The sequence below is a fragment of the Stegastes partitus genome, unplaced genomic scaffold (genome assembly GCF_000690725.1).
Source record: "Stegastes partitus isolate 25-593 unplaced genomic scaffold, Stegastes_partitus-1.0.2 Scaffold318, whole genome shotgun sequence".
NCBI lineage: Eukaryota > Metazoa > Chordata > Actinopteri > Pomacentridae > Stegastes > Stegastes partitus.
Window position 1 is genome coordinate 428,041 of NW_007578049.1, and position 13,249 is coordinate 441,289.

General features: G+C 44.4%; 1 protein-coding gene across 1 annotated transcript in view; it reads left to right on the forward strand.

Annotated features, from left to right (window-relative positions):
• The window catches only part of tshz1 (teashirt zinc finger homeobox 1), a 29,020-nt gene extending 15,986 nt beyond the window's left edge, over window positions 1–13,034 (forward strand). The window contains exon 3 of the mRNA XM_008283546.1: window positions 8,423–13,034. Within this exon, the coding sequence (XP_008281768.1) occupies window positions 8,423–11,772 (3,350 nt within the window). The 3' untranslated portion in view covers window positions 11,773–13,034. The remainder of the gene's footprint in view (window positions 1–8,422) is intronic.
• Window positions 13,035–13,249: the final 215 nt, after the last annotated feature.

Genomic DNA, 13,249 nt, shown 5'->3' on the forward strand with positions numbered 1-13,249 from the left:
TTTTTTTTTTTTTTTTTCTCCCCCCTCCGTTTCCAGAACCTTCCAGCCGTTCGTTGTCTGTCCGCAGTCTTGATATTGTGCTCTGTTGAAGGATTGCTTCCTCTCTTCCTGCCTCTCTCTCCCTCTGACTGCGAAGCCGTTCATAACCACCGTACACGAACGCACACACAGGCATGCATACTCACACAGACACAATTAGGGTGAGACGGCTACTGATACTAGTCCACTTTGAGAGCGCACTACATAATTTACTGACTTTCTCCAGGGACCCTTTTTCTAGCCCCTAATCCCTCCTCCCTCCTATCATTTCTTCCTTTGTCACTTTATTGCCACGGTCATCAGGACAGAAAAAAAAAAGGGGGGAGTAAAGTCCTCACATACACACTCCAAACTGCAGCCTATTCTTCTGCTGTATTTTTATTTTGTTGTTGTTTTTTGCTATGCTATTCATCATGCTTAAACCCTAAACCGGTGTTGAAATGAAACAGTGGAACTTTGTTTAATGAAGCGCCAGACTTCAGCGCTAACTCATCACTTGAGCGGGCACGGTGGGAAAAAAAAAAAAAAAAAAGGAAATGTGGCGATGCGTAGAGGATAACGGTTTTGATGGTGCACAATTGCTGGAATTTCCCCGGTGACACATGCAGTTAAGAGCACTAAAATGTTCGGGGACGGTTGTCCCGAGCAGCCTCCTGCCCCGAGGGTTTGCAGCTCTAATTAATTTCCCTGAAGTGACTTTATAGTTTTTAAAGATATAATTTCTTTGTCTGTGTCTGTGATGCATGCTGGGGGAAGTGATGTCAGTCGGGTCTCTGAGGTCTGGTTCACACAGAGTCCTCGGCGTTATTGTGCTGTTTGCTTCTGAACGCCTTACAGAGGAGTAGATAAGGGCAGAGAGAAGCTGATGAAATGTTTTCATGCAGCAAGACAAAATAATGTGTGTGTGTGTGCGTCTGGCACCTCGCTGACATATATTAGACTGTTGAACGGATTTAAGCCGTAGTCACACAAACATTGAAAACAGCAAAATCGGTTCTTTTTAAAAAAGAATGGTCACAATCGGGGGGATTTGCTCGCAGGGGCTCAGTGAAGCTACACTTTTTATTTGCGTCGAGTTCAACTTGAGAGCCACACTGCGCGTCCACTTCACAACAGAGAAGTGGACGAATATGAGACAGGAGTCAGATGTTACGAATAGATACAAATGCCGGTGCTAATTTTTAGTCAGTAAAAAATGTTGATATTGATGTTTTGGCTAACATCCTTTACACATACATAAATGCATATAGGTAAAATTCAGAAGGCGTTACCTTTCCAGCAATGTATTTCTAAACTAGTAGGCAGATTACTAGAGCTGGTCCGAATAGCAATTTTTGTTCTCCGGATATTCGGCCCCAATTAGTGACGGGGGGGAATATTCGGAGATCAAAATTGCTATCCCGATTCAAGCACAGCGAACCAATAGTACTCGGCTATTCGGTTCCAGCCCTACAGATTACAGGAAGGGCACCATGGGACCCCACACCACCATCGACTCTGCTACATGTGCTGCAGACAGTGCTGAGAGAACTGTTTTGAGTCAGAACCGCCTTTTTGGACAAACTCAAAGTTACTCCGAGGTTCCTTTAGTGGATGACATATATGCCAATAATCTGGGCCTATGTGAGCCGATGATGTTAGTCGGGTTCTAGTTACAAATGTGTTTTTTCAAATAAACTGTTGTGCTAGCGACCAGGCTAAGTAATTAGCAAGCAAGCTAACGAATTAAATAATGTTTCAGTTTGAGAAGAAAATGCAAGAGATGTAGTCAACAGAAGAGTCCAAATGTGTTCTTAAATAACTAGTGTTATCTTGTCCGTGGTTAGCTTGTCAGCTACCTGCAAGTAGTCACTCATCCACTCATCTTTAAGATAGGGCTGGTCTGGATATTTGGCCCCAATTAATGACGAATATCCCGAATATTTGCGGGTGGCTATATCAAAATTGATATCCCGATTCCAGCACAACGAGCGAATATTCGGCTATTTAGGTCCAGCCCTACTTTAAGAGTCATATTTTTTAGTGAGCATGAGCAGATGAGTTTTGCTTCGCCACTTTCTGGGGGTCATTAAGGTGCTTCGTTCCTGCAGAGAGTAAAGGATCAGATTCGTGTAAGTGTGTGTGCTTACATATGTGTTTTTCTTCCTCTCTCCGACTGTGTTTCTGTTCCTTCTCTGTGTTTTGTTCCTCAGCAGTGTACAAAGTGGATGGCCTCTGTGAATTGAGGGGAGGGCTGACAGCACAGAGAAGGTTGATTGATGGCTTATTGTGCAACCGGACTCGGCTAGACCGAACTGGTTAGGTGGTGACCCTGTTTTGGCCCTGTGCCCTCTCAGTTTCTTTCTCTCTCTCTCTCTCTCTCTTTTCGTTTTTTTTTTTTTAATTCCAGCTTTCTTTTTCTCTGGCTGTCTACCTCTGTCACTCGCTCAGTCATAATTGCGTAAATATACATGTACGTGCAGGCCGTACACACACACACACACACTTCCTCCTCCTGCTTCTTCTTCTTCCTTCAGCTCCCTTCGTCTTCTTTGTTGCACTAAACTCATCATTGCTGCCATTATTCTTCGTCCGCTGTTTCCTTTCTTCCTTCCTCGGCCCACTTTGTTTGTCAGTGCTCCTTCTGGACAATCCCATGAGTCATTTCACCAGGGTTCATTTTACAGCCCTTATTCATACGTTCTCGCTCCGAAACACTGGCTACTTTGTAGGAACACGCCATATTCAGTGCTACTTTTGATTTTTTTTGCTAAACTTCCCAGTCGCCGGGCAGTTTTTGAACCCCAGAAGAAACCAGAACAAGCAGTTTTGACAATTTACAGGAAGATAAAGTTAACCTAAACACCGGGCGACACTAGTTCAAACTGTGTTTCATCCTGGGTTTTTTTTTTTTTTTTCTTGCAATGATTTTCTGCCTGTGTTCTCCACACAACCATAGTGATTTATGGTAATTATCCATCTTTGGGGTCATCCATCAACTGGTTGTTGCTAGGCGATGGGAGCAGCTGTTGTTTAGTCAGGGGAAGCTCCACCGTCAGGGGCAATGCAGGTGAATTCAAAAGACGCCATCTATGGAGAAAGGATGGAACCGTGTATCATGATGACAACAACTTTTTTGTTTTTTAAATCTGCATTTTCAAATAATCAAAGTCCTCAGAAGTATAAATAAAACAACAGATATTTAAATCTGAATTTCACTGAGGCTTTAATCCAAACGCTGCAGTTTTGTAATAGCAAAAATAATTGTGATGGTAAAGAAATTGACAGTATTTTCTGTAAAAGAATCTGTTTAACGAATGACATCTGTCTGATACGGCCTACATTGAATCAGCGTTTGGCATAGGTTGAGTGAATCTCACTCACATCATCTTAAATTAGCATTAGTAATGCTTTATCTGTACTCTGCCTGAAAACAAACCAGATGGTTTTGAATGTCTGTGCAGCACCAGAGCAGCGTTCGATCGCTGGGCGTGGAGGGGGCTTTGGCAGAGAAGTTGAGCAGAAAGAGCTGGAATCCGCCGTGCCGATGATCTAACGGCTGTTGTTTCATCTCAGAACAAGCAGGCACTGACAGTTCAGGGAAAAAGGTGATTTATAGACCACATGCATTGTCATGGCGTGTCAAAACCGGCTCGCGGGAGATCTGAACAAACAAGGGCACAAAGGAAAGGGAAGAAAAAGAGGAAAAACTTGTGGAGCAACTCGGGGAAAAGAGCCCGGATAATGCAGGTGTCCGGATTTGTTTTCCTTCATCGCTGATCTGTTTCATGCTCTTTCTCCTTCACAAATGAATGAAGGGACAACGCGTTGTGGAGATGACCCATTTAAAAAGGCTGTTAGCATAGTGTGAGTTCACATAATTGCAAATTGCTTGGAACGTAAAGTAGAAGTGCAGAAGTGTGGCGCCATCAGGGAGGCATCTGATCAGGACCCTGTTCAGTCTACCACAGTGATTACAACCCATAAAATCAAATACAGCCAGACCCATAAAGAGCCATCTTCAGCTACATGAAGAACAGGATGTACAGCCCTAAACTCAACATCCTCATTTCTGTCTGGGATTATACAAAGAGACTGAAGACACCGGGACACCACAAAATTCTCCAAGATGCTTACTAACTAACCGACCTACGAAATACCCTGAAAACTCTACACAAGTCTACACATTTGGTTCAAAGTTGGCGCCACCAAATACTTGATTTGATCGATAATTTAAACCATTATTTTTCCACAGCATCCTTTCGAGGTTCCAACTCTTGCACGGCCGGGGGTAGCACGGTTAAAAACTTTGGGGAAAATGTAATTAATTTCACTTCACATACTGTAGATTAGCGGGCCGCTGTGTTTGATCAAAGTAAGCCGTGTAAGCCCATATAGCGGCCAGCATGAGAAGCAGACTGTGGTGGCTGTTTTGTTTTCCCCAAACGGAAGAGCTGTGGAAACTGAGAAGGTGGATTTATACAACACATGAGCTATTACAAGCCCCGGAGCTATTGTGCCATATGGTGGATTGTTCTATGTGGGTTAGGGGAGGGTGGGGACCAAGGGGGTGCTGTTAGGTAAGCTTTTATTTACGTGTCTGGTCAAGGAAGCTGTGGGGAGAAATTATGGCTAATACATGCTGTCCGTGGTGACATTTAGCAGCGTAGCTTTTGAAGGTACCTTAAATTTCAAAGTTTCCTTCATGACGTCGAGCGACTAAAAATTGAGGTAAACCTTTGAGAGAAGGAGATTTTCCAAGCCTTTAAAATTGTAATTTATCCACGTTTACCTCCCTAAAACTGTTTCTTTTAAGTTATTTGGATGGTAAATCATTTTTCAAGCAACTACCACGTGAGTTGACAACCTATAGCAAAAGAAAAAAATGGCCGTTGTTGTGCGCGCCTCGCCAACGTTGTCCACAGAGCGGTCCAAAGAGAGTGTCAGGTCCTATGAAACCACAGCCACAACTACCCCAGAGTGAAAAAGAGGAGGAATGAAGAGGATGGGGGGGGGTGAAGCAGAGAGAGACAGAGATTGCCTGACATACTAAGCATTACCATAATTGGCTTTTCTACATGATAGGACAGAGGAAATAATAATGTCATTTTATTTACAGCCTTCTCTCTGCCGAAACACACACACACTCGCGCACACCGTACAGGTCAATGACACACACTGATCAGGCCTGTCCAAAGCCATCAGAGGTGAGTGGCAGGGAATGGAGGGGCCGGTGACAAAGCGAAACGGGGGAGAGAAATAAGACTGCCACGCCGGAGCTCCTGTTTTGAAGGGCCGCTAAACGTTGTGAGGGAGCCTTCGCCTGCCGCCCCGGCTACGGATGCGGCGCTCCGCCACGCAGGGTAAATCAGCGGGGTGAAAGCTGGCGGAATTGGACATTAGCACTGCAAATGAGAGCGGGATTGCCCTCTTCTCTGAGACAACATGAATAAATGAAGAAGGTTTAGAGGAGAAAGTGTGTGTGTGTGTGTGAAAGACGGAGAGGAGAGGAGGGGGAAGAAAAAAAAAAAAAAAGGAATTGTGTTCATTGTGCCGGTGCCATGTCCTGCTCAAGTTAGCCCAACCTTCCTCGTCTTATCTTACAGAGGCAGTCCGACACCTAAAGTCCCATCATCTAAAAAAATGACTACATTTTTGAGTAGTAATAATATTTTGTCCCTAAAGCTGGACTGGGCAAGCGTTTTTTCGCGTTTGCATCGAATGTGTAGCATGTGTTTGCGTGCGTGGACCTCACACAGCTTCCTGCCTGCGAGGAGGAAAGTAGTTTTAGAGGGAAGAGGAGTGCATGTTTGCATGTGTGTGTGAGAGACTGAGGGGATGTCCTACTGTGGTGTCACCTGTCTGCAGCAGGAAATCCTGGACTTTGGGCACAACAATAGTGACAGGCTCCTCTCCAGACGCAGATGGCTTCGCTTTTTCCCCCCACTAGCCACATTGCATCTCTGCTTGCACCTGACACACTGTGACACTTGAGACTCGCGCACGAAAACACACACACACACGCACACACATATAAAACACATGCAACCGATCGGCCACACCTTGCTTGCTCGCACGCTCGCGCACATGTGGCAGGAATGCAACTCATTGCTTTCACCTCGATTCTTAGCCGTTCAACTTGTTTCCCTGTCATTTTTTTTTTCTTTTTTCCCTGTCAGATATGCACACACACACACACACACACCTCTTGTTCGCTGGCCTAAACACATCTTCTTCTTTTTTTTTTTTCTCTCCCCTCTTTTCAAAACTTCCCCTCTTTTCCCTATCCTCCCTGACAGCACAAAGTGGGCTTACGTTTTTGACTGACAACCACAACAGACACTTTTCTCTCCCCTCCCCTCCACCACCCCCGTTTTAATCCCCTCCCTATCCCTCTCTCCCCTCCCTCCCCTCTCTCCCCTCCCCTCCCCTCTTTTCCTCTTTTGTTCTGAGTGACGCTCGAAAGCCGCCGTGTCAGCATCTTTTCCATCTCTGATTGCCTTATTAGCCGGCGGTGGCACCCGCAGCTTTTCTGACACAGATGGTGAAGGAGGGAGGCTCGAGCAGTGCGGGAGGACGGGGGAGGGAGGGAAAAAAAAAATGGCTGACTTGTGTTTGTTGTTGTTACTTTCCCCCTCCCACCTCTTCCCGGCGCTTGTTTGTGTGGACACTGACACCTCGGGCTGACACTGACACACTCCTGACACTGATGCCTGTCGAGGCAACATACGGAGGATGGCAGGGAAAGAGTAGAATTTAGTGTTGGTGTGCTTCCCCCCTGTGTGGATGCCAGTGTGTTTGTAGTGCTGTCAGGTTTCTCTCACTTTGTCTTTAGCTGCTCTCGCCGCATTGACTTTGAATGGGTTCAGGTTTGCATGCGTTTCAATACGGCGGGCCACGTCTCGATAGGGAGGATGACACCGGTTGAAGGAAAGCTGCGCAGCTGCAATGCCGCCTGTGTTTAGCTCAGAGCTAGCAGCAAAACTGGTGCAGGAATAGTTTCAATACAAGGAGGGAGGATGCATGTTGACCACTTTCTCGCACACAATTTCACACACGTCCACGAGGCAGCTGCAAGACCTCGAGCTTTTCCCAGGCAGCAGAAACCGGCACCTCACAAACATCAGGTATTATGTCCATTCTGATTATGGGATAGAGAGCTACATGCTGTTTGAAGCTGACAGCACATCTGCCTCCTCACTGGAGACTGATTCTGGCACCTCAGACAAGCATCTTACGAAGGATGGATTGGGGAAGCTGCCTTAGCATATTTAACCCTCTGTTTTTCCCTCTCCCTGCCTCTGTGTGATGTTTCCCTCTAAATCTTCCTCCATGATCGCATATAAACCTTTTCTTCTCTCTGCTATTGTGATTTATGTTTATTTTTTTAAATCTTTGACAGCTTGGAATTGTGATTTAGATATTCCAATTTCTGTGTGAAATTTGTGGGCTGTTGCATGGGGAGAGGAGGCAGCCATTTTCCATTGATACGATAAATTTCTCTCTCTTCTTTTTAAAATGGCACACTTGACGCTGTGAGCACTCGGGAGCACAGGCAGTAACAACACGACTTGTCATGTCCACTGGCCGTTTCCTAGCATCACGCTGTGAGGACTTCCACAGCCGATGCCAAGTTGACTCCAGCCAACCATGGCTTGGCAAGGCCTGTGCAGCTGGCATTTTCCTCCACTATCTCTTACTTGTAAATCCATAGTATGTGTGGCAGTCGGAAGAATCGAGCGGATCAAAGTCGGGAACAGATCTATTGTTGCTATACGGCAGCAAAACAGACAATGAAGGATTATACGGCTGTAGGCTATTCTGGCATTTCAGTATGCTGACAAGGAAATAGGTTTTTATTTTTAATGAATATTCTAAAATGCTTCCACATGTGCAGTAAATTCACCTTGTTGTTTGATTGTTACTTAGAATATGTTGTTAAGAAAATATCAAAGTGGATTAGTCAGGTATTCTATCCTATTGTCTCGTATTTATTATCTGAAGAGAAAACCATGTCTTTATTTCTGCTGTGAGGCATCATTGACACAACTTTTATCTCCCTCTGAGCATTTGTTCTCATCATAATTTGAAATTATGCTTGTTTTTTTGTTTTCTCTGCTCATCTGTGCTCTTTACCCTTGCTGAGTTGTAGTGTTCAATAGCTCCATCAGACACTGCAGTGAAGAGGACTATCTGTCATTGTCAAGAAATGGATGTTTGCCACTTTATTATTGCAAACCTTTGTCTTCCACTGGAACTATTGACAAAAAAATCTCTTTAGGATTATTGCATTCACCGCTTACATATAGCGGGGGTGATAGGTGCGTGCTGTTATGTCAAGTGTATTAAAATGGAATGAACTATTGGTATCTAATGTCCCTTTTCCCTCTGTTTTGTTTTCCAGCTTATGGACCTGATGATGAATTTAAAGTGGACAAGAACGATGAAGAGGAGCATCTACAGGATGATGGCCTTTCCCTGGACGGCCAAGATGCAGACTATCTCTTCAATGATGACGAGGATGCAAGAGATCGTTTCAGCTGCCAAAACTCTCCACTCAGCAATGGCACTAACCCAGACCCTGGGTACGCATCTCCCCTCAGCACCACCAGTGATCAACTGGTGGACCTTAAGACCGCCTCTTCCTTCAGCGATCAGGAGAGGGTAGAGGAGAGGCTAGGTGAAAGCACAGAGTCCATCAATGGTCTCTCGCTACAGGACAGTCTGGCCAAAATGAAAGCCGTCTATGCAAACCTGATCTCGGATGCCTCCTGGTCCAGCATTGCTCTGGACATGCTAAAGAGTAAACAAGGGAACAACTTTGCAGCTAGTAATGGCAGCGGGAGCAATCACAAAGGGAGCAACGGGTTCCTGAACGTTCACAGCCCAACCAACATCCACGCGAAGAACAGATGTAGCAGCAGTAACAGCACCTCAGCCACTACTAACATCAACACCAGCAGTAGCACTGCAAGAACAGTGTCGAGCAACAGCAATAGTGGCATCAATGTAAGCTCTGGCAGCACAGGAGGATTAGCCTATGACTGGCATCAGGCAGCTTTGGCTAAAACCCTGCAGCATACTCCATACCAACTCCTTCCTGAACCCAGCCTTTTCAGCACAGTGCAGCTTTACAGGCAAAACAATAAGCTCTATGGCCCTGTGTTTACTGGAGCCAGCAAGTTTAGGTGTAAGGACTGTAGTGCAGCCTATGACACTTTGGTTGGCCTAACTGTGCATATGAACGAAACAGGCCATTACCGTGACGACAACAAGGATACAGAGGACGATCGAAGCAAGAAGTGGTCCAAGCCACGCAAGCGTTCTTTGTTGGAGATGGAAGGCAAAGAAGATGCTCAGAAAGTTCTCAAATGCATGTACTGTGGTCACTCCTTCGAATCCTTGCAAGACCTTAGTGTTCACATGATCAAAACAAAACACTATCAGAAAGTGCCTCTAAAAGAACCAATGCCAGCCCTCACCTCAAAGCTGGTACCCCCAACCAAAAAACGAGCATTTCAAGACTTGATGTCTCCGAGCTCACCAGAGTCTGTCTCGTCTGGCATACTGCTGGGAGAGTCTCCCAAAGACCAAAAAGTGGCCAATCCCTATGTCACTCCTAACAATCGATATGGTTACCAAAACGGTGCCAGTTATACTTGGCAGTTTGAGGCGCGAAAGGCACAAATTCTCAAATGCATGGAGTGTGGCAGTTCTCATGACACCTTGCAGCAACTGACCGCCCACATGATGGTCACAGGACACTTTCTTAAAGTCACAAATTCAGCCTCTAAAAAGGGTAAACAGTTAGTTTTTGATCCTGTAATTGAAGAGAAAATTCAGTCTATTCCTTTGCCACCCACCACTACTAGACTCCCAACACCCAATGGTAAGTCGCAGCCCAACTCCCCATTGCCGCCTTCTAGCCCTGAGGAGAAACATGAAGAAAACAAAGATGAAGAGGCAGAGGAAGAGAAAATGGAAGCTATTGAACCAGAGAAAAAAATAAAAGAAGAGAAAGAAGACCCCCTTGAAAAAGCTGATAAACCTGGAAAGGCCAGATCTTACCAGTATCTCACAGAAGAAGACTTAGAAGAGACACCTAAAGGTGGCCTGGACATCCTGAAGTCTTTAGAGAACACAGTTTCAAGTGCAATCAGCAAAGCCCAAACAGGAACACCAACCTGGGGTGGATACCCCAGCATTCATGCAGCCTATCAGCTCCATGGATCTTTGAAGTCGACCTTGTCCTCGTGTGCACAGGTTCAACCTTTGTTCAGCAGCACCAGTTTGAAGGTAACTTCCTCTGATTTAAGCTCTCTGATCCATTCACCAAATAGCCCCTCTCCACCTCCAAGTCATAAGAGCAATGTGCTGGCCATGGAGGAGCTGGTGGAAAAAGTGACAGGAAAAACTTCAGTTAAGAATGAAAAAGAAGAAAGACCTGTAGAGAGTAAGTGTAGATCTGCAAAGTCTCCGTTGCCAAATCCTAAGGACAAACAGGCTTCACCCACTCTAGAAAGTCTCTCAAAGGCAGTGAAAAGTGCTGCAGTGGAGGATGTGACTGAGCCAAGAGGCAAAGAAGGAGAGCAGACGGAGAGTAAAATAGACATACAGATAAAGCGTGAAATCGATTCGCCAAGAAAGCCTGTAAGCAACGGCTGCAATAACCTGAGCATCATCACCGATCACTCGCCTGAACAACCACTTGTCAACCCTCTCAGTGCTTTGCAGTCTATCATGAACAACCACTTGGGGAAAGCTGCAAAAGTGGCCACCCCCTTCATAGACCCCTTTGCAATGCTTTATAAGATCAGCAACTCTGCTCAGATTAAGCAAGCAGAGCCTGCGAGTCAGTACCAAGATGATGACGATGATCAGCCCATGGACTTGACTAAATCCAAAAGCAGCAACGGAGGTACTGCTAAGGCTGCTCCGACTACACCAAACAACAATGGAAACAACAGCAAGCCGGTTTTCAAAAATTTCTCTCAGTCATCATCTCCGCCTCTGAGAGAGAATGCTTTGATGGATATTTCAGACATGGTGAAGAATCTGACAGGACGTTTGACACCAAAGTCTACAACCCCATCTTCCATATCTGAGAAATCGGATATCGATGGCTGTACTTTTGACGACGGCATTGAGGAACTGTCTCCCATCCAAAGACGGAAAGGCCGACAGTCAAACTGGAATCCCCAGCACCTCCTGATTCTCCAGGCCCAGTTTGCCTCCAGTCTTAGAGAGACTCCTGAGGGAAAGTTTGTAATTAGTGACTTAGGACCCCAAGAAAGGGTCCACATCTGTAAATTCACTGGTCTCTCCATGACTACTATCTCACATTGGCTGGCCAATGTAAAATACCAGTTGAAACGGACAGGGGGCACAAAGTTTCTCAAAAATATCGACTCCGGCCAACCTCTCTTTTTGTGCAGTGACTGTGCTTCCCAGTTCAGGACTCCCTCATCCTACATTCACCATTTGGAGTCACACCTTGGGTTTACTCTTAAGGACCTCTCAAAGCTTTCCATAGACTTACTAGAGCAGCAGGCGGTCAGCAGAATCGAGGACAAGACTTTTGGTTCAGCAGGACTCACAGAAGAAGACACTGGCTCAATACATCAGTGCAAACTGTGCAATCGGACATTTGTGAGTAAACATGCAATCAAATTGCACCTTTGCAAAACTCACGGAAAGTCGCCAGAGGACCATCTCATCTTTGTGAAAGAGCTGGAAAAGTTTGATAAACAATGAAGTCAGATGAAGCCGATAGCATGACAGATTACTGTTGCACTATAACTCTAAGCTACAATCTGTCATCACAGATAGTGCCACAACTGTACGAAGCATTGTTACGACACGCGAACACACGGGAGCTTTAATAACACATAGTGTAATTACTCAGTTAATCATAAACGGCCAGAGCTTGCACTGCTCTAAGCTACATTGTAAAAGTTGAATTTTTTTGGTGACAAAAACTGTACCCAGTGGGTGCAGCAGCCATGGCACTATATCGTCACTGACTGATTGTTGCTTTTCTAATGCACTGCATCTTATCTGAGCCTTTAGGAATAGTCCATCTGTTGTTTTAAAAACTGGACCATGCTCTTTTTTTTTGATCACTGTTTTTGAATATTTTTTTTTCTTTTAAGATAAATATATTTCGACACATCTTGCATATTATTTATGAGACAGTTTGTGCATGTTTTTATGTGAAGCAGTGAGTATATAAATGAAATTTCAACCATGGCGACGCAACTGATATCCCTGTTTAAGAAATTTCGGATACAGCTGTTTATATAAAGGTATATGTTGAAAGATGGTGAGATGGTGTTCGAAAATGTTACGGTGATTTCAGCACTTTAAGTAAGTGTAAACTGATGAAGTAATGTACGAGTAAAAAAGAACAACACGTGGCCCTTTTTGAGTTTTAATTCCCTTGATCGACGTTTTGGGGACTAACTATAATAATGCTTTCTATTTGCCATTAAATCACAGAAATGTTTAGAATCCTTGTTTCTATAGTAAAATCTAATTTCCTGGCTGTTTCAACATGTACAGTATTTGCGTTAGTAGGCTACCAATTTTATTATTGTGAAGCTACAGTTGTAAAGTTAATGAAGTTTAAAACTTATTGTATGAATAATCAGCAAGTATGTATACATGTATGTCGGCATATCTTGCTCTTTACAGTTCAACATTATTTGTACTGTGTGCATTTTTACGATGTTATTTTCTAGACAAATGTGGGGAGGGGGGGAAATGTGTAAAGCTACAGAATATTGTTGGACCACAATGTTCCTTTTTCAGTGAAAAATAGGTCCCTCAATGTGGTTTACATAAAATGAGACAACTTGCAGACGTCTGCTCTGATGCTTGGGACTGTACATAACATTGAAAACAAAAAGAAAAACATTCTCCAGTGGCAGATTTCCAGGTTTTGTCATCAACCCAGTTATTCAGAATGGCATTCTTTTATCCTCAGTTGTAAAATAAACTCCATGTCCTGGATTAAACGGCGGTGTTGTTTGAGTGATTATTAGGAGCGCGACTTTCATCTGAATGCAACGAAGCCTGACCTTAAAATACAACATCACACTTCAGTCACTTGGCAGTGTTTTATTCATACTTTTTGCCTTCCTTTTAAATGTATAGTTTCTAAACATTCCTCAGAATTTATATATGTTAAATGACTGTATTTTTCTTCTGTGTTTTAGCCGCCTGAACACCG